Source organism: Ursus arctos, unplaced genomic scaffold (genome assembly GCF_023065955.2).
Source record: "Ursus arctos isolate Adak ecotype North America unplaced genomic scaffold, UrsArc2.0 scaffold_5, whole genome shotgun sequence".
NCBI classification, from domain to species: Eukaryota; Metazoa; Chordata; class Mammalia; order Carnivora; family Ursidae; genus Ursus; species Ursus arctos.
Window position 1 is genome coordinate 86,931,072 of NW_026623067.1, and position 22,894 is coordinate 86,953,965.

Consider the following 22,894-nt stretch of genomic DNA (forward strand, 5'->3'; position numbering starts at 1 on the left):
TTTTTTTAGAATCATTAGCCATCAGGGAAATTCAAATCAAAACCACACTAAGATACCACCTTACGCCTGTTAGAATGGCAAAAATTAACAAGGCAAGAAACAACAATTGCTGGAGAGGATGTGGAGAAAGGGGATTCCTCCTACATTGTTGGTGGGAATGCAAGTTGGTACAGCCACTGTGGAAAACAGTGTGGAGGTCCCTTAAAAAGTTAAAACTTGAGCTACCCTATGATCCAGCCATTGCACTACTGGGTATTTACCCCAAAGATACAGACGTAGTGAAGAGAAGGGCCATATGCACCCCAATGTTCATAGCAGCATTGTCCACAATAGCTAAATCGTGGAAGGAGCCGAGATGCCCTTCAACAGATGACTGGATTAAGAAGGTGTGGTCCATATATACAATGGAATATTACTCAGCCATCAGAAAGAATGATTTCTCAACATTTGCTGCAACATGGACGGCACTGGAGGAGATAATGCTAAGTGAAATAAGTCAAGCAGAGAAAGACAGTTATATGATTTCCCTCATCTATGGAACATAAGAACTAGGAAGATCGGTAGGGGAAGAAAGGGATAAAGAAAGGGGGGGTAATTAGAAGGGGAAATGAAGCATGAGAGACTGTGGACTCTGAGAAACAAACTGAGGGCTTCAGAGGGGAGGGGGTGGGGGAATGGGATAGGCTGGTGATGGGTATTAAGGAGGGCACGTATTGCATGGTGCACTGGGTGTTATATGCAACTAATGAATCATTGAACTTTACATCAAAAACCAGGGATGTACTGTATGGTGACTAACATAATATAATAAAAAAAATTTTTTTAAAAATCTATACTCACTTTTTCTAATATACTGGATCATTTTAAAGAAAATTCCAGACATCATTTTATCCATAAATCTTTTAGTATATATTGCTGAAATACTTTTTTTTTTTTTTTTTAAAGATTTTATTTGTTTATTTGTCAGAGAGAGAGACAGCACTCACAAGCAGGGGGAGCTGCAGGCAGACGGAGAAGCAGGCTCCCTGCTGAGCAAGGAGCCAGATGCGGGGCTCAATCCCAGGACCTTGGGATCATAACCTGAGCCAAAGGCAGACACTTAACCAATTGAGCCATCCAGGCATCCCTGAAATACTCTTTAAAAAAAAACTTAACCATATTATCATTAACCCACCTAAATTTAACAGTAATTCCTTAGGGTTATTAAATATCCTGACTGTGCTCAAATGATTGTTGTTTAAATGTTTTCTACAGTTGGTTCATTTGAATCATGACCCAAACATGGCCCACACATTGTATTTGAATAATTTTCTTTTAATCTGTAGGTACCTTCCCCCAACCTTTTTAAAATGCCATTTATTTGTGGAAGAAACTGGGTAATTTCCTCTATAGAATTGAATTTCTTTAATTTTTGATTTTCTTGTTAGCATCTTGTGATGGGATTTCACGTATTCCTTTATCCTTTAATTTTCCTGTAAGCTGCTTGACAAAATTCTGGCTAATTTTTTGGGCAAGAATACATCATAGGTACTGGTATAGACTTCCTATTTTTTCCATATCAGAGATATCTAATGTCTTCTTGTTTATCTTTTGTGATATTAAGCTTGACTAATAGGTTCCAGTGCTGCCAGACTGATTAACCTATTGAAAAAGTTTCCCTTCAGCCATTCACCAAATAGTTTTAGGAACAATTAATGTTTGCTGCTTAGATCCATTATTTTAGTAGGGGTTATAGAATGGCAGTATTTTATTTCTATCATTCCTAATGCGATTGTTAGCTGTAATTTTTCAATAAAAAGTTTTCTTATGTCAACTATTTGGCTGCCCTGAGGTATAGTTCATAAACAACAAGCAGGATAAATGCTTGCTTTTTGCAATTAATTGGCCAGTTTGGAGAATAATGAATTGGTTCTTCAGCAACTTCAAAAGTTAAGACTTCCAGTTTCCAGTCTGGCATGTAAGAAGTTTGGAAATTGTCACTTCATCCTAACAAAGAGTTAAAATTTGAATAAATTGAAAAATCAACAGCTCTTTGTAGATTCTTAAGAGAAGTGAGGTGACAGAGCAGATGGCTCTCCCTAAAATTGGAGAGACAGACCACTGAATACAGAGAATCACAATCTATCAGAGCAAAAACCTCTTTGGGAAGCAGTGCTCTGTATGGGGAAACCTGAACTGTAACTGACAAGTTCTGGATGCTCAGTGTGGATGACTCTGATAGTTAAAAACTCCAGGAGGAGCCAGGTATTGAGGGCCTCCACGCTCTTGTGAGTTTTACCTTCCAGACCTCTACCATGTTATCACACTGAATATTGAAGAAAAATCTCATGCTCCATCAGCAGGAGGGGAAAAGGAACCATTTTGGTATATGCCAAAGCATTCTGTCCTTAATGAAGTCTGCTCTTAGGAGAAACTGTTTACCCTTAACCTAACTAATCTGAGGGAAGCAAAAAGCATAACTCCTGCTCACTCTGAGTGTGGAGTGGGCTAGTCAACTGAATAGTACATGTGAGGCACAGACTCAGTAAAAGACTGAGACCTAATCATAGGGTATAAAATATTTCCCCTTTTCTGACAGCTTATCACCACATTAGTAGTGTCCTATTTAATCAGTTTCTTTTATCTGGTACATCCTGCCTAGCAATCAAGAAAAAATAACAAGGGATAGCAAAAGGCAAAATCCACAATTGGAGAGAAAGAACAAGCATCAGACCCAGACACAGTAGGGATGTTGGAATTATCAGACCAGGAATTTTTTTTATTTTTTACTTTTTTTATTTATTTGACAGAGAGAGACAGCGAGAGAGGGAACACAGGCAGGGGGAGTGGGCGAGGGAGAAGCAGGCTTCCCGCTGAGCAGGGAGCCCGATGTGGGGCTCCATCCCAGGACCCTCGGATCACAACCCGAGCCGAAGTCAGATGCTTAACGACTGAGCCACCTAGGCACCCCAGACCAGGAATTTAAAACAACTATGAATAATATACTAAGGGTCCTAATGGATAAAGTAAAAAGCATGAAAGAACAAATGGGTAATGTAAGCATAAAGATGGAAATCCTAAGAAAGAAACAAAAAGCATTCTAGCATTCTCTAGCATTCTAGAGAGCAAAGATACTGTAACAGAAGTGAAGAATGACTGTAATGGGCTTAATAAGAGATTGGATACAATTAAGGAAAGATTTCCTGAAATTGAGACTATATCAATAGAAATCTACAAAACTGAAAAACAGAATAAGGACTGGAAAAAAAAAAAAAGGAATGGAATAACCAAGAACTGTGGGGTAACTACAAAAGGTGTAACATATGTATAATGGGAATACCTGAAGGAGAAGAAAGAGAGAAAGGAACAGAAGAGGTATTTGAAATGATAATGACTTCAAATTTCCCTAAATTAATGTCAGACACCAAACAGCATATCTAGGAAGCTCGGAGAACACCAAGCAGAACAAATGACCAAAAACTACACATATGCATATCACTTTCAAACTACAGATAATCAAAGATAAAAATTCCCGAAAGAAGCCTGAGTAAAAAAGCACCTTACCTATAGAAGAACAATTATAAGAACTGCATTTGACTTCTCCTCAGAATTAAGTAGGCACAAAGGAAGTGGAATGAAATATTTAAGTGTTGAGAGAAGAAACCCACGATCTTAGAATTCTATACCCTGTGAAATTATTCTTCAAAAATGAAATAAATACTTTCTTAGACAAACAAAAATTGAGAAAACTTGTAGCCAGTGGATTGAGAAGGAAAATGATATAGGTCAGAAACTCAGATCTACATAGAGAAAGAAAGAACATTAGGGAAAGGATGTGAAGATAAAATAAAAACTTATTTTTCTCATTTTTGACCTAACAGGTAACAGTTTATTGAAAATAATAAGAGCAACAATATTCAATTATGTACAGTCATGCATCTTGGGTGTGTACATGTGTTTACATACATATATAAGTGAAATGAATGACAACAATGATATATGGGATAGAAAGGAGGTATTAGGATTATTTTGTTATTGTAAGGTACTCATACTACCTGTGAAGTGGTATAGTGTTCTTTGAAAATAGGCTTGCATTAGTTATAAATATATAGTGAACTCCAGGGCACCTACTAAGGAAGTTAAAAATGAAATATGACTGATATACTAAGAAATAAGAAAGAATGGAATTGTATAAAATACTCAATTAAAATCATAGAAAAATAGAAAAGGAGTAGAAGACAAAAATAGGAACAAATAACAAGCGTAACAAATAGGAAACTGACAAACATGGGAACCGTTAATCCAAGTATATAGATAAGTTCTTTGAAGGTCAGTAGTGTAAATGAGCCAATTAAAGGACAGAGATTGTAAGAGTGGATTTACAAACAAGCTCCAACTATGTGTTGTCTACAAGAAACCTGTTTTAAATATTGAGGCACATACAGATTGATAGTAAATGGATAAAGAAAGACATGCTATGCTAACCCTAGTCAAAAGACAGCAGGACTAGCTGTATTAATTTCAAACAGTGCAGTCTTCAAAGCAAGGAAACTTTTGGGGATAAAGTGGGGGAATTACATAATGATAAAGGGGTTAGTTCTCCAAGAAGACATAACAATCCCTAACATTTACATGCTTAACAACATAATGTCAAAATACTAATGGAGTTGCAAAAGCTGATAGAATTGCAAGGAGAAATAGATGAATACTCTTTTTACAGTTGGAGACTTCAACATCCCCCTTCAAAAATGAACAGACCCAGCAGGCAGAAAATCAGTGAGGAAATGGGTGAACTTAATAATATCATTAATCAATTAGATGCAATGAACATCTACAGACTGTTTCATTGAATAACAGCAGAATACATATTCTTCTGAAGCTTACATGGAAGATTCAACATCTGGACCACATTCTAGACCATAAATCATACCTTAATAAATTTAGAATAGAAATCATCCAGTGTCTACTCTGAGACCACAATGGAATTAAACTAGAAATCAGTAATAGAAAGATGGTTGGATCATAGTGTACTTCTATTTTCAACTTTTTGAGGAACCTCCATACTGTTTTCCAGAGTAGCTGTCCCAATTTGCATTCCAGCCAACAGTGTAAGAGGATTCCTCTTTCTCTGCATCCTCACCAGCACCTGTTGTTTCCTGTGTTAATTTTAGTGATTCTGACTGGTGTGAGGTGATATCTCGTAGTTTTGATTTGGATTTCCCTGATGATGAATGATGGTGAGCATCTTTTCATATGTTTGTTGGCCATCTGAATGTCTTCTTTGGAAAAGATTGAACAAAATACTTCTAAGTGGCACATGGATCAAAGAAGAAATCTGAAGAGAAATTTAAAAATATTTTGAACTAAATGAAAATAAAACTTATCAAAATTGTGTAGGGTGCAAAAGCAATGCTTAGATGGAAATCTATGGCATTGAATAAAATCAATCCTCTAAACTTCTACCTTAGGGCATTAGAAAAAAGAGAAAGAACAAATTGAATCCAAAGTAAGCAGAAGAAAAGAAATAATACAAATTAGAGTGGAAATTAGTGAAAGTGAAAACATGAAATCAGTAGAGAAATCAATAAAACCAAAAGCTGGTTCTTTGAAAAGATCAATAAAATCAGTAAGTTTGTAGCCAGGTTAACTAATAAAAACAATGTGGGCACAAATTACTAATATCAGGAGTGAAAGAGGGGACATTACTACATTGTCCATATTAAAAGGGTAACGAAGGGATACTATGAACAACTCTATGCCCACAAATTTGATTACGTACGAGGAATTTGACAATTCTCTGGAGGACACATTCTGCTAAAAACCCACACAAGAAGAAATAGATGATCTGAATAGGCATTTGTATCTATTGAAGTCATTGAGTTAATAACTAATAACCTTCCAAAACAGAAAGCACCAGGTTTAGATAGTTGAATTCTATCAAACATTTAAGGAAGAAATCATACCAATTCTCTACGAACTCTTTCAGAAAAAGAAACTGAGGGATACTTCGTAACTAATCCAAGAGACCACCATTACCAAACCAGACAAAGACATTAGAAGAGAAAACTACAAACTGGTATCTCTCATGAACATAAATGCAAAAATCCTTAACAAACGATTAGAGTGTCAAATCCAACAATGTATAAAAATAATTGTATATCACGACCAAGTGCAATTTATATGCAAGGCTGGTACAACATTTGAAAATCAATGAATGCAGTCCATCACATGAACAGATTAAAAAAGAAAAATCACACGAGCATGCAAGTAGATGCAGAAAAAGCAGTTGACAAAATTTTACAAAACCAGTACACGTTCATGATAAAAACTCTCAGTAAACTAGGAAAAGAGGAAACCTTCCTGAACTTGATAAAGAATATCTACCAAAAAAAGCTACAGCTAACGTCATAAGTAATGGTAAGAAATTTGAAACTTGTCCACTAAGATTAGAAGCAAGTCAAGGATGTTTCCTCTTACCGTTGCTTTTTAACATCACACTGGAAGTCTTGGCCAATATAATAAGACAAGAAAAAGAATTATATACGGATTGGGAACAAAGAAATCTTTGTTCACAGATGACATGACCGTCTATGTAGAAAATCCAAGAGAATCAACAAAAAAACTTGGAATTAATAAGTGATTATAGTTAGGTTACAGGATACAATGTTACCATACAAAAGCCTGTCACTTTCCTATACATCAGCAATAAACAAGTGGAATATGAAATTATAAACACAATGCCATTTTCATTGGCACCTCCAAAAATGAAATACTTAGGTATAAATTTAACAACATATATATGAGGTCTATAGAAGGAGAACAACTGAACTCCAATGAAAGAAAACGTAGAAGAAAACCTTGAAGACATATCCCGTGTTTGTGGATGAGAAGACTCAATATTGTCAAGATGTCGGTTGTTCCCAGTTTGCTGTTTAGATTTAACACAGTCCCAATCAAAGTCCCCAGTAAGTTATTTCATGGATATTGACAAGCTGGTTCTAAAGTTCATATGAAGAGGCAAAAGACCCAGACTTGTCAACAGAATATTAAATAGGAATATTTTTTAATGCTCAAAGAAATGAGCTATCAAGCCACAAAAAGACCCAGAGGAAACTTACACGCATATTACTTAGTGAAAGGAGCCAATCTGAAAAGGGTACATACTACATTACAGTATCTAACTATATGATATTCTGGAAAAGGCAAACTATGGAGACAATAAAAAGATCACTGGTTTCCAGGGGTTAGGGGAGAAAGAGGAATGAATAGGTAGAGCCCAGAGGATTTTTATGACAGTGAAACTACTTTATAGCATACTATAATGGTGGATATATGTTGTTACATATTTGTTCAGATCAGAGGCTGTACACCAGGAATGAAACCTAATGTGGACTTTGGGTGATAATGATGTGTCATTGTAGGTTCATCTGTTGTAACAAATGTATCACTCTAGTGGGGAATAACTGTGCATGAGTGTGTGTAGAAAGCATATGGGAAATCTCTGTATTTTCTGTTTTGTTTTGCTATGAAACTAAATCTGCTCTAAAAAATAAAGTCCATTAAACAAAGTTAATTATTGAGTTTTCTTTTTTTTTTTTTAAAGATTTATTTATTTATTTGAGAGAGAGAGAGATAATGAGTAGGGGAGGGGCAGGGAGAGGAAGAGAAAGAATCTCCATGCAGACTCTGGGGACCAACACAGGGCTGGCTCCCAGGACCTTGAGATCACGACCTGAGCCGAAACCAAGAGTCGGCCACTCAACCAATTGAGCCACCCAGGTGCCCCTCGAGTTTTCTTTTATAAAGGAATGATTCAGACTCATTTATGTCTGTATCATACTATTGATATTTTTGTGTTTTTTTTGTATAATGTTATCCTCTGGGCCATCAAGAAAAATGGTGATGCAGAATTTGTTAAAAGTGAGCTCTGGAATATTCTTCCAAGTTGCTTATGCCTTTTTTGAAAGTTTTAGATGCTGCTGATTCCTTGTCTTCTCAAAGGTATATTAGAAGTTTTTCAGATACTATTTAAGACCCTTACTTTTTTCTTAAATGCTGCTTAAGTGGGCTTTTAACTATAGAATCGAGGACTTGCATTTGTTTAGTCTTTCCATAGAAATAATAACCAAATTCATGTATGTATGTAATGACCACTGTCATGTATGTAGCCAACAGTGATTGTTAGATACATCTTCTTTTCAGTGATGTTATAATGTCCAAAAAACCCAAAAAACAAAACCCAAAAACACTCATGTTAAAAGTGGTGAATCAGAACAACTCCAAGTTACTCTATATAATTAAAGTAAATATTTAAATTAGCTTTTTTATTAGAGAAAATATTTCTATACATAGCATATTAATCTGTTAGTCTTTTAATTTTAGATGATGGCAACACTATTTCTTCTTGCTTTTCTTTTTAAGAAATGTTTTTCATATGCTGTTGAATTTATCATTGATTTCTAAACCAATTTTTTTTTTAAAGATTTTATTTATTTATTCGAAAGAGATAGAGACAGCCAGCGAGAGAGGGAACACAAGCAGGGGGAGTGGGAGAGGAAGAAGCAGGCTCATAGTGGAAGAGCCTGATGTGGGGCTCGATCCCATAACGCCGGGATCACGCCCTGAGCTGAAGGCAGACGCCTAACCGCTGTGCCACCCAGGCGCCCCTAAACCAATTTTTAATATATTATCTATAATGTATATTAAGGAGCAACTCTGACCTATAAGCAATAAAATATGTATCAGTTAGTACTTCTGGATTTAAGTTTTTGACCAGTGTAAATTTAAGTATTTAAAATTTGTTTTTTTTTTTTTTTTGACAGGTTACAAAGACAGAATTAGAGAAATTAAAATCCAGCTATAGACAGTTAATAAAAGAAATGAATTCTGCCAAAGAGAAATATAAAGAAGCTTTAGCTAAAGGTATGGAAAAGTTATGAAGAATTGTTTATTTTAGTGATTTTTATTCTTATCATTTGAAGGTTCTCTTTATGAGTAGCAGAATGATTCCACGTAGACCAATTCACAGTTTAAAAATATCAAGTATGCCAAAATAGACTAATTGTCAAACTGGTAAGTCTTTTTTTTTTTTTTTAATGATGTAAAATATTTTTGAGTAGTTTATACTAATGGAATTACATAGCACTTGTAGTAGAATGCAAAGAATGTTTAAAATTTTCTCTCCAGCATCAGATTTACTTCTTTAATTACCGAGTACTAAATAAGAAAAATAAGGTTGTATTTGTTTAGACACCTTTTTTAGTCCTCATTTTACCTGTGGTATTTAAAAACCACTAAAAGACAGTATCATTTTATAGCATTATTTTGCTTTCATAGCTTAATTTTATATGCCTATATTGTCCTAACATTTTCATAAGTACCTTTGGAAGTAAATAGAGAAACATATTATTTGTATTTTAAACAAGTATTTATGGTTATGAGTCTTTAAATGTGAGTAAACATTCTTCATATTTAAATTTTTTTTATTATTAAAGTTGGAGGTTTTTTTTTTTTTTTTTTTAAATCCTTCCTGTCTAAATAAAAGCTTTATTAACAGCTCTGTCTTCTTTTTCTCAACATATTTTCCCTTGGTCTTTTACTTGTTGCTTATATATTCTTATTTTGTGGAGGTAAATGAAATAAATAGCTGTACATTTGAGTATAACTTGTATAATGAAAATACCATGTTTTGTTGTTAATCCCAGTAGACTAACAGAGATACTGATTTAGATGCATTTCTCCTTCCATCCCTTTATTACTTCTTTCTTTTGTCTTCCCCCTCTTCCTACTTTGGCTGCTCTCTGCTTGCTTCCTCCTCTTTCTACTCTCTGTCCTTCTTTTTCTTGCTTTCCCTCTGCTCCCCATTTTCCTGGGAACATTTACTTTGTTTCCTTCTGTTTCTGTCCCCACCCCTCACACATTTACCTCATGTTTCTGCTTTTTGCAATGTTTCTACTACTTTTTTAGGGAAGATGAAACTGTGTTTAAAGTTTTCTTATTTCTGCTTACTTATTTTTCATATACCTCAACCAGTATTTTGCGATCATGATCTCTTTATTAACGTAAACATACTTTTAAAATACTTCTGTAATTCATTTATCTTAAATTATTTAAGTGATAAAATAAAAAAATGGCATTGTGTAAAGATCATATACATATACAGACTTTGGAGTCAGATAGTATTGGATGTAAGTTCCAGCACTGTATGATTATTTCATATACCTAATTATTATTCCTTTATTATTTTAAAGAGAGCTTTAGATAATTGAGAAATATTTACTGAACATTTGCTGTCTTTAAGTTATTGAAATTCAAGCAGTATTTCCTAGGCATTCAAGGAGCTTACCCATTTCTAGTTGATATTCTAATTTATGAACTGTAAGTCTTACCCTCTTTCAAAATCAGTTTATGTACAAGGGATCCCTTGCTAAATCAAGGGTAGTTTAGAAGTAGTTTTGTACGTTAAGCATTACTACTCAATCTGTCAAAATAGTTAATTTTGAAAGTCTATTACTTATGTATGGCTAGCATTCTCAAGTTAGTGCCTTATATTAAAAATATCCATATGTAAATTCACCCAGAGCAAGTGATGACTTTATCCAACTGTATTGTAATTCAGCTGGTGAAGTATTTCATACTAGGTCTGTATCTGTTGAAGAATGATTAGTTAAAAAAAAGAAATAGAAAATTACTCCCTAGTCTTTGATATCCATTTTTTAAAGATATAGTTTATTTTGGTTTAAAAATGAAATCTAATTCTGATGTCATAATAAAATTTTAAATAGTTCTTGTACATAGTGCTTATATTATCAGATATTTTTCAGATAATAGTTGTTCTTTATTGTTTTTTTATTTCTTTTAATCTAGATAAAATACCATTTAGTGTTGTATTAGTAGTAGGAAGGCAGCTAGAAAATTTGAAGATTGTAGTTTTAATTTGTCCCAAGAAATGTTATTATTTGGCTGAGTCTCATGAAATTAAAATATGTTAATTTATTTACATTTCTCCTTCTAAAGGTATTAGTGATAAAATTTTCCTATTTTCAAAAATTTGATTGCTGCCATTAAATCAGTTTATAACCTACAGAATACGTATTTTTAAAATAAGTTCTTATATGATTGTTTGATACATGACACATACGTAAATTTATCTTTTTATAATAAAAACTGTCTTTATGCTCATGTTTATATGAAAAAGTATAAAATTATATTTTTTAAACACTATGTTTCTGTTATCAAACTAGTTTTTATGTTTCATGTAGAAATAGGGTTTTTTTGTGTGTGAAGTTATTTACTCTTTATAAGGATGGCAAAATTTCCAACATTTGCAGACTTTATGTCAGAACCTTAGTTCATCTGTTTAGGCCAGACCAAAGCAGTTCTGGAATGGTCTCTAGGGACTGCTGGGCACTGACAGTGAATACCCTGGCTGTGGTTCTAGCAACCATAGATATTAGGAGGTCTTAAGACCTCAGTCTGACATATAGCTTCCGGTTAGAGAGGAGGCTTTAGAGGAGATAAGGCTTTGAGGAAACAAGGCCTGAAAATAATTCCTATAGTAAGGGTTATTTTCTGGATTTGAGAATGGGTTCGGAATTAAGGGCTCAGTTACCGCAACTGGAGTTTTGGCACTTAGAGTCGATCAGAAGGAAGGCTGGGTTAATGCTTAAATTCCAAATTCCTGACCCCTGCTGTGTGGATTACACAAAATACTTTAAATTTTGAATATTAAAGTTTTTATCCAAAGGAACATTAGTTTATATTGTCTAATGTAAAATATTCATTTGCAACATGAATGTAGCATTTTCATTAATTTTTTGTAATACACCTTAAGTATTAAACTTGTTTTGCTCTGCGCTGTGCTGAGAATGCAAATATTTGTCTTAAATTGACTTGGACTAATTTGGACATTAGTCTGTTGATTATTATTTATAACATGTTAACTAAGAACAACCAAAATAATTTTAGTTAACCTATTGAGCCGACGTTAATAATTGAGTGTTTCTTGATAGCAGCATAGAATAATGAGTTCTTGAATCCAACATACACAGGTTTTACTTTCTATTGCAGATTAAGTTTTGAATACTTTAAATTGAACACCTGTTTGGGTTTAGCCATTAAAACAGTCTTGTGAATCTATAAAGCTTGTATCTGAACTAAGGTTTTGACGTACTGTCTATGAATGTTGGCAAAATTTTCCATCACATTTATCCATATAAAAAGTAAATGACTTCACAAAGGAACTCCTACAGGATCATATTGTCTATGAATAAAGAAAGTTTAACTTTCCCTTTCCAATCTGGGTATCTTTTTCTTCTTCTTGCCTGATTGCCCTAGCTAGAACCTCCAGTATAATGTTGAATGAGGTGGAAAGAGCGAAGATAATTGTCTTATTCCTGAACTTAGGGGAAAAGTCAAAATTATTAAGTTAGCTATAGTTTCAAAGATTTTATCGGGTTGAAGTTCTTTTCTATTCCTGTTTTAGAGAAGATGTTGGATTTTGTCAAATGCTTTCTTTGTATCTATTGAGAAAAATATTTTTTCTTCTTTTTGTTTGATAAATTACTTTAATTTTTAGGTTTCAGGTATTACACCATCTCACATTCTTGGGATAAACTTCTTGGTTATGATGCACTGTCATTTTTTTATATTGTTGGATATGGTTAGCTAGGTTTTTTTTTTTAATTTTTATCTATATATTTGCTTCTTGTATTTTTGTCTTATTTTATTATAAGGATAATGCTGTTCTGTGGCTGGTTGCTTCCTGTTCAACTTTTTAGAAAGATTTGTGTTCAATTGGTAGTATTTCTTAAATATTGGTAGAATTCACTTGTGAAGCCATCTGGATCTGCTTGTTTTTATTTATTACTTTTTGGCAAAGATTTTTAAACTATAAACTCAATTTTTTGGGTTGATGTAGACTCTTTAGTTTATCTGTTTCTTTTTGAGTTTTAATGGGTTGTATCCTTCAAAGAAATGTCCATTTCACCTAAGTTGTTGAATTTATTGGTATTAAATTGTTCACAATATTTCCTTATTCACCTTTTTAATTTGTAGAATCTGTGGTGATTTTTTCTTTCCCATTCTTGATACTGGTATTTTATGTCTTTTCTCTTTTTTCCTAATCATTCTGGCTGGAGGTTTATCAATTTTATTAATTTTCTCAAAGATCAGCTTTTGGCTTTATTGTTTTTGTTTTTTTTTCTATTTTTCTGCTTTCTATTTAATTGACTTATGCTCTAATATTATTTCTTTCCTTCTGCTTGTTTCAGGCTTAGTTTGCACCATTTAAAAAAAATTTAAATGTTTTTAATATGGAAGCTAAGATCATTGATTTGAGAACTATCTTTTTTTTTTTGTTTTTCTTAAAGATTTTATTTATTTATTTGACAGAGAGAGAGACAGCCAGCGAGAAAGGGAACACAAGCAGGGGGAGTGGGAGAGGAAGAAGCAGGCTCCCGGCAGAGGAGCCCGATGCGGGGCTCGATCCCAGAACGCTGGGATCATGCCCTGAGCCGAAGGCAGACGCTTAACGACTGCGCCACCCAGGCGCCCCTGAGAACTATCTTTTTACTACAGACATTTTGTGCTATAAATTTCCCTAAGGAAATTTTTAGCAACCTTTCAAAAATTTTCATACACCATCTTCATTTTCATTCAATTAATTCTTTCTAATTTCCCTTTTGTTTTTTTCTTTGATCTATAGGTTATTTAAAAGTGTGTGGGTTAGTTTTCTAAACTTTTGGCATTTTTCTAGAGATGTTTATATATTTTATTTATAATTTAATTCCATTTTGATCTGAGGATTTTTTTTATGACTTTATTTTTTAAAATTTATATGTTATTTGGCCCACAGTTTGGTCTGTTTTGCTAAATGCTTCATATGCACTTGATAAGAATGTGTATTCTGCTGCTGTTGGTTGGAGTGGTCTATATTGTCAGGTTGGTCCAGTGAGGCTAATTGTGTTTTTTTGTTTTTTTATGTTCTTACTGATTTTCTGTCTACTTGTTATATTAATGATTGAGAGAGGGCAAATGAAATCTCCCACTGTAATTGTGGATTAGTCTATTTCTTCTTGTAGTTGTCAGTTTTTTGCTTCATGTATTTTGAACATCTATCACTAGGTGAATAGCAGTTATGATTATTATATCCCTTGATGACTTGACCCCTTTATCATTATAAAATGATCTTTATTATCCCTGGTAGTATTGTTTGCTGTGTTATCTATTCTACCTTATGTTAATATAGCCACTCCAGCACTACTTTGATTGGTGTTTACATTGTATATCTTTTTTTCATTCTTTAATCTATTTCAGTCTTTATTTTTGAATTACATTTCTTGTAAGCACCATATAGTTAGGTCGTGCTTTTTTATCTTGTTAATCTCCACCTTTTAATGGGGATAATTAGACTATATTTAATGTGACTTTTTTTTCTTTTTTAAGATTTTATTTATCTATTTGACAAGAGAGGGAGACAGCCAGCGAGAGAGGGAACACAAGCAGGGGGAGTGGGAGAGGAAGAAGCAGGCTCCCAGCGGAGGAGCCTGATGTGGGGCTCGATCCCGGAACGCCGGGATCACGCCCTGAGCCGAAGGCAGACGCTTAACCGCTGTGCCACCCAGGCGCCCCCTTTCATGTGACTTTTGATAATATTAGGTTCAAATCTGTCATCTTGCAGTTTGTTTTCTCTTTGTTCCATTTATTCTTTATTCTCTTTTTCATTTTATCTGCCTTCTTTTGGATGAATTGAAACATTTTCTTAAGATTCCTTTTTATCCCTTTTGTTGTCTTATTACCTATAACTTTTTGTTTTGTTTGTGTTATCTCTGATTTACCATAGTATATCATCAGGTGTTATTATAACACTTTGCTTTTAACATGGGACTCTTATAATGGTATAGTCTTCTGGTCTGTGTGCTATTGTTGTAATATATTTTACTTTTGCATATGTTGTAAAGTCCACCCTACCTTGTTAATATTTTTGTGTTTGTTTAGTCAGTTATTTTTAAAATTGCAACAGAACATCTCATATATTTATCTATGTAGCTATCTTTTCTAGGATTTTGTAATCCATCTGATATCATTTTACTTTTGCCTGAATAACTGACTTTAGTGTTTCTTGTAATGTATGACTGTAGGCAATAAATTCTTTCAGTTTTTGCTGAAAGAGTTGCTTACAAAGTTTTTATTTCACCTTTGTTTTTGAAATATATCTTTGTTGGGTATAGAATTCTATTGAGGTATTTTTTTCCTCTTCATATCTTTAAAGAGGTTCTAGTATTATGTCATAGAGAAATCTACTCTAATCTTTATTTTTGTTGCTCTGCACATTTTATGTTCTTTTGGTAGCTTTTAAGATTTTCTTTTTATCATTAGTTTTAAGCAATTTGATCATGATTTATATTGCTTTGTTTTTTTTTTTTTTTCTTCTTCTTGTGTTTGTAGTTTTTGAGCCACTTGTATCTGAGAGTTTATAGTTTTCATCAGATTTGGAAAACTTTTATCCATTATTTCGTCACTTGTATTTTCTGTCTCCCCATCTCTGTTCTTTCTATTAGAGACTCCGGTTACGTATATGCTAGGTTGCTTTTAGTTGTCTCACAGCTTATTCATAGTCTTCATTATTTTCCCCCATCTTTTTTTCTCTTTCTCATTCTTTTTTAAAAAACATTTATTTATTTATATTAGAAAAAGAGAGAGAGAGTGTGTGAGTGCAGGGGGAGGGGCAATGGGAGAGGAGGGGGAGAAAGAATCTCAAGCAGACTCCCTACTGAGTGTGGAGCTGGAGGCAGAGCTGGATCCCAGGACCCTGAGATCATGACCTGTGTCAAAATCAAGAGTCAGACTTTTACCCAACTGAGACACTGAGGCATCGCTCTTTCTGTTTCATTTTGATTCGTTTCTATGGCTATGTTTACAAGTTTGCTAATCTTCCTTTCTTCAGTGTCTAATCTGCCTTTAATCCCATGCAACATAGTTTTCATTTTAGGCACTGGAGATTATGCCTGAATAATTGTGATTTGGGTCTTTTCTTAAAAGGTATCTACTTAACACTTTAACCTAAGTTTAGAGTCTTAGTGAACTTCATCATCTTTCTTCATTTGTTCTGAGAGTTGTATGAGTTTTTTCATTCCCAGATTTTTTTATTTCACTATAATCTTCCACTAGTTTATATTGTAAACAATATACATAGTCTTTACCTGCATACCTACATGCAGTCCCTTTGTTCATATGCCATGTAGCATTTTTTTCCAAAGTTAAAAATATTCTTTTAAGAGTAAATGTAATGTATGGTAATTTTATAAAATGTAAGCAATACAGTATTGAATCATATGGTATTGAATTAAGTGAATTCAAATACAATTTTGCTTTGAAGTTTTATAGTTTGATTGAAGATATACTGAAGTATCAGAAAAGATGTTCAAAATAACTCTCATAGTTATGTATTCTTATTTAGCCTATTTGATTGAGTCTGTGTGGCTATCATTATGCTAGGGTTTTATATTTACCAAGCCTCAAAATATCCACAATAACATTTGCAGGGGTTTCTCTTATATGGGTAGAAGTCTGAATGCTTTTGCTTTATCCTACATTATATTCAGGAGAAAGAAGACAGGATAAGCTACTCCACATTACACATGCCCATAACAGTCAGTCTGGTGAAGTTTAAAAGGAGCTCTCTTCACTCACTTTTATAACAAGAGTAGGGAAACAAACTCTCCTTCAAATTTTCTTTCTTTATGGGAAACAAAACAGAGTGCTAAGAGATTTGTAAGCTCCCTGATTATTTACAAGCCCTCACTTATTCTATGTAGACAGAATAAGAGGATACCTACTGCTAGAACTGTGGGGAGTTAGCTACAAGTCTCATTCAAAAGTAAATTTTTCTGTAATTGGGAAGTAGATTTTCTTAAATTGCCTCTTCATGCATTATGAATAGTTCTGTGGTATTTTATAGCCAATTAAAATTGATTAGATCCATTGAGTTGTCTCTTTAGAGTACTTTAATTATGAAAACCAGTTTGAAATGAGTCCAGATTTGAGACAGATGGTTAAATTTATGTTTAAATAAATCCAAATTTTAAAAAAATGAGTAAAACTTTTTAAAGGCGCTTTTAGTTGATTTTCTCATTTTTAGTCCAACAAGAATGGCAACTGGCCTTCCTATTCAATAATCTCTAAATCTTGGAGACTTTCAAAAATTAGAATCTTGTATGCATGATATATGGAAGTCCTCTAGACAGATATTCTGAAATTCAAATTTACCTCTCCCTTCAACCTAAGGAAGAAATCCATTTTGGATACAGGACTTGCTAAAGACCTAAGCTGAGTTCAAGCAGTGTTTGTTGATCATCACTTCTATTGATGTGGCTTGAAAGTGAGAGGTTTTCTTTTTTTTTGGACCTACTTTTTAATTCATGATATATTAGCAGCTAACTTATGGCATGAATGCTTTTCACTGAATGGAGCTTAATATGATAGGAACTTTACAAGGTCATAAAGAGTAATGACATTCTTCGTTGTTAATCTAATTTGCGTTGGGTTAAAGTTGCAGAAATTGGAGTGACAATTATAATATTCTCATTAGATGCTGAAATATTATGTGGGATGGGGTACGCTACATGATTCATTTATTTTCTTCAGATAACTTCCCAAAATTAAAATAAAATGAAAGCACTATAATTTGATTTGTCCCAATTTTTCTTAGTTTTATTGAATAAACAAAACTAAGTTTCACATACAAAGTGATTAAGAGAAATGATGTCCTTTTGCTGATTTTCCTCTATATTTTATAGGTGAGCTCCTTAACAATATTAGTTTTGGACTTGATTACTAGAAAGATGATATAAACAGATGCAGAAGGTAAAATTGTAATCTTTCTATAACTTTTAACTTTGTAAAAATTTTATTTAAGCTTACATTTATTTTTTAATAGTAAGAATGATATCAATTTATGTATTTTCTTTTTATGTGCTAGGCACCGTTATTTGCACTAGGAACACTGTAGATAACAAACCATACAAAAATTCCTGCCCGTTTGAGGCTTACGTTTTAGAGAAGATAGCTAATTAATACAATAATTAAGTGAAATGTATAATATTATTAGATGGTGATAAGTACCATGGAGACAAATGAAACACGGTAGGTGGATAGGATGTTGGGAGGCTGAGTAGGTCAGGCTTCTTGGAGAAAGAGACATATAAATGAAGAGTGAAGGAAGTGAGTAAGGAAAGCGTATGGTTATCTGGGACCAAGAGTACTCCAGGTAGAGGGAGTAGCCAAAGCAAACTCACTGAGACGGGATCATGTCTGGCATATTTGAGGAGTGGTACAAACACTGTGGCTCTAACTGGGGGACTGATAAAGGAAAGACACGGAGGTATGGATGAAATCAGAGATGAGAGAGTAATGGTGAGTGGCAAGGGAGGCCCAGATTTTCTAGGATTTTGGTAGTTCTTTTAAAATACTTTGGCTTTTACTCTGTTATAAAATGGGAAGCCATGGTGGGTTTTGAGCAGAAGAGGGACATGAACTGATGTACATTTTAATAGGATAATCCTGGCAGCCTTGTTGAGACTATGAGGGGTGGAGGGAGGATGGAAGTAAGGAGATTACTTCCAGGCTGTTGAAGTAATCCAGACAAGGGCTCATGCTTGCCTGGACTTGGGGTGGTAGTAACAGAAGTGGTGAGAAGTGGTCAATTTCTGGTTATACAGTTGATTCTTGTTATTTACAGTGGTTATGTTCTGTGAAATCACTCTGAACACTAAATTAGTGTTAGCCGAATACCGAATCATTGCCCCTCGTGTACATAACATAAGGGGTTAGGTTCCTATAAGCAAGGTCACAATATTTCTTTTTAAAGATTTTATTTATTTATTTGAGAGAGAGAGCATGAGGAGGGCGAGGGGCAGAGGTAGAAGCAAGCTCCCCACTGAGCAGGTTGCCCCATCCGAGGCTCGATCCCAAGACTGTGGTATCATGACCTGAGCCGAAGGCAGACACTTAACCCACTGAGCTACTCAGGTATTGCGGGTCACAACGTTTTTGATGACTGATCCAGTATGTCATCCTTTTTTATGTGTGTATCTGTTTAAAGACACCTTCTTTAATATATGTTGTTGATTTATTAACATTGAACTCAAAGCCAACAGTGTTACAACTCATGACTAAACAAAGCTATCTGACACATATTTTCTCTATAAAGCATGTTATAGCCTTCTTGATCATAAGAATACTAGACAATGCTTGAGCATTATGTTTAGCCATTTTAGACAGCAAAATCATCAAAAGCACAAAAATGCAATCAATGTAGAACTACATAGACTTCAAAACGGACAGTTTACAGTACAGGAGCCGAAACAAAAAGGCAGAGGTAGCCTTGTTTGACCTCGCTTGGGAACCTGTGTATCAAACGACTCCTTTGCTGCTCTGTGCATGTGCGTATTTGCAATTGGCCTGGAAAGCCCTGTGTGTACTGATTTGGGATTACAAATTTTAGGCAGTAGGCGAATTCAGAAATATAGAATTCATCAGCAATGAAAGCTGATGAATGGGATGTAGTGTGTGAGAGAAAGCAGTCAAGGATGATTTCAAGATTTTTGGCCTGAACAACTGGAAGGATGGTATTATTTTTAACTAAGATGGAGAAAAATGTAGGAGGAGCAGATTTGTAGGTGAAGATCAGGAGTTTGGTTTTTATTTATTTATTTATTTATTTTTTAAAGATTTTATTTATTTATTCAACAGAGATAGAGATAGCCAGCGAGAGAGGGAACACAAGCAGGGGGAGTGGGAGAGGAAGAAGCAGGCTCATAGCAGAGGAGCCTGATGTGGGGCTCGATCCCATAACGCCAGGATCACGCCCTGAGCCGAAGCCAGGCGCTTAACCGCTGTGCCACCCAGGCGCCCCAGGAGTTTGGTTTTAGATTCTTATTAGGTATCTAAGTGGAGACATCAAGTTTGTACTTGAATCTGTAGCTCTGGAGAATCCTGGGAGAGGTCTGGAGTAAAAATATAAACTTGAATATTAGTTGGTATTTAAAGCCATGCTGTTTGATGACATTACCAAAGGTGTTAATTAAGATGGGAAGAAGAAGAGTCCTAAGATGAAGCCCAACATTAAGAAGTCAGGGAAATGAGGAAGAAATTGTAAAGAACACTAAGATAAAAGGAAAACCAAAAGCATGTGTTATTCTGGAAGTCTGCTGGGGGAGGAAAGGACTTCAGGGGAGAACAAGAGATCATTTAGGTTAAGTAGTGCTAAAACATAAGATGAGGACCAATGTTTGGATTTCGTAAAGTGTAGGTAATTGGTGACTTTCAAAAAAGCACTTTCAATATTGCAGTAAAGGGAAAGGCTTAAATGGGGTGGGTTTAAGAAAGAATGAGAGAAAAGAACCTGGAGATCACTGGTACAGACAAATCGTTTCAGTAGTTTTGTGGTAAAAGAAAGAAGAGAGGGAGGTAACTGAAAGTAGTCAGGGGAGGATTTTTTTTTTTTTTTTAATTAAGAGCAACTACAGCTTTTTTTGCTTATGAAAATGCTCTAGGAGAAAAGGAAAAGCTGACGAGGCAGCAGAATGAAGGAAGAATGGCTGTAGTAATGTCCTTGAGTAGGTAAGAGGTGATGAATCTAGTCCCCAAGTGAATGGATTGGTTTTAGTCAGGAACAAGAGCAGTTTATTCATAGTAATAGTCTAAGAGAGAAGGCCACGTATATAGCTTTATTCAGATAACAAGGTAGATATTCTGGTTAGAGCTTGTTGAAATTTTCTAGAGATTACTTTTCTTAATGGGGTTCCTGGGCTCCCTCTTCACAGTTACGTGATTCCAAATTCAAAATCACAGATATAAACCAGTAAGTGTACAGTGAAGAGTTTGTCTTCTACCCATTCCCTATTTTTTTTCTCCCGAGGCAATGAATACTTTGTTTCTTCTAGATATATTTTATGTATGTCCTGTAGCTTTTTTAAGCCACTTAATTATAAAGGTATTCACCAACTTATTGGATAATTTGTGCATTATAGTACATTATTCAGAGTTTGAGGCCACTTACTGGTTGGTTTTTCATGCTAAATAAATGGTGATCTCTATACTTCTCCCTCTATAATTATATCCTAACATTATTATGACTGTTTTGTGAGCCTTTTTTTTTTTAACTTTCTTTGTAAGCATCTTTTAAGAAAAGGATATTTGTCCCTCATAGAACATCATTTTAAAATTTAAAGGATGAAAACACCTCATTTGTTGGGAATGTTGTTATTCCACACATTTGACTAGTCTTATGAAGTAGAATGATAGTTTTGTTTTTTTGTTTTTTGTTTTCATTCTGGCTAGATCCATGTATTACTGTTGCTCATAGTGGAATACCAGCTTTGAAACATACATATTGAAACCAAGTTTTCTTTTTTAGTTTAGAAAGTCAGTATTTTTATATCTAAAGAAAAATCATTGAGACATTTCATCTGTAGACTAAATAACTTCAATTTTTTAGATTTAATGAATATTCAGATACTTTTGAATTTTGATCAGATTTCCACAGCTTTCGATTTTTAACCTTTATTTTGACATTATTTCAGACATACTGAAGTGTTGAAAAACTAATACAAAGAATACCCATATACCCTTCACTCATATTCCCCAAATATTGATATTTTACCACTTTTGCTTTATCTTTTCTTTCTCTGTATGTGAGAGAGAGAAAAACTGAAAGTGACTCCATGTGTTCCTGTCATTCATTGAGCACTTATTTTCTGGCTCGTCTTATACTTTTCATGCTCTAGACCCTGCTCCATTTTTCTAAGGTACCGTAGTTCCTTTTAATGGCTTTCCATTTAGTATTTAGAAACCATTATTTGGGCACTGGGTGTGCTCATTGCTACTGGGGTGTCTTTGTTCTAGGTTCTCTCAATGACAGAGATAAGAAATAAGCAAATGTATATACATACATGCCCACAAGTATATCTTGTGTATGTCTATATAGTTTCTAAATCTGTTTATCTGTATTAAAACTGTAGAGTTTGTATTGATATTTCCAATTCTAGTCCAATGCCATGTTCATTCTGTATTTTCCTATCCATGTATTTGCAACTTTTTTCTCTGACAGTGAGAAATCTAGCTTCTGTTAGTTACAATCTACTTACTTGTTAAATCCTAAAATAACAGAAAGTAATTTCAGAATTACTAACTCATGCCTCTGAAAAAAGAAACTACAATTCATTACTTCTTTAGAGCTCTTTTGTCTTTAGTCTTTCATTGTAATCAAATATTGTTTTCCAGCTTTACTTAGGTTGATTCTTTTCTTCCCCATTCCTTTCAGTGTGATTATGTTATTCACTGGAAATATAGGTTCGTTCACGTGTTCCTGTTGTATCTCTTTTTAAGTTGTTTTTTCCTCTCTTATTGATTTTCATCTGTTTCATTAATGGTTAAAAATTAATTGTTCCAAAAGTCAGAACTGTATAAAACTATATACTTAGAAAACTATATCTTCTTTAATTATTTCTCTTTCTTTCTTACACAAAAACTATCATACTATGATACTCCTTTTCACTTTGCTTTTCTACTTGATAGTGTATCCTAAAAATTACAATAGTGGTTTGTAGCTTCAGTTTGTAGCTTAATTTCTCATTCTTTTTAACTGTTAGTGCTTCATTATAAGTTCATTCAAGTACTTTCTGTATATGGACACACAGTTTTGTCTAATTTTTCCAGTTATATACACTAGTACCATGAATAGCCTGTGTGTGTGTGTGTGTTTTAATCATTGGAGGAATATCTTAAACGTAAATTCCTAGAAGTGTGTGATTGCAGGTATAAAATATAGTGTATGTAGTTTATACCTTCTATAAAGATTGTAGCAATCTGCATTCCTATCAGAAATGTGTAAGTGTGTCTGTTTCTGCACACA

General features: G+C 34.0%; 1 protein-coding gene across 11 annotated transcripts in view; it reads left to right on the plus strand.

The window, feature by feature from the left end:
• FER (FER tyrosine kinase) overlaps positions 1–22,894 on the plus strand; it is a 432,712-nt gene that overhangs the window by 67,584 nt on the left and 342,234 nt on the right. For 8 of the 11 annotated variants that reach the window (XM_026498484.4, XM_026498483.4, XM_026498481.4 and 5 more), the window contains one exon: positions 8,802–8,901. In XM_026498484.4, the coding sequence (XP_026354269.1) occupies positions 8,802–8,901 (100 nt within the window). Of the gene's footprint in view, positions 1–8,801; positions 8,902–8,960; positions 9,052–17,777; positions 17,845–22,894 lie in introns of those variants that run through there. The other 3 variants (XM_044383973.3, XM_044383971.3, XM_057307526.1) reach the window with 3 other exon arrangements.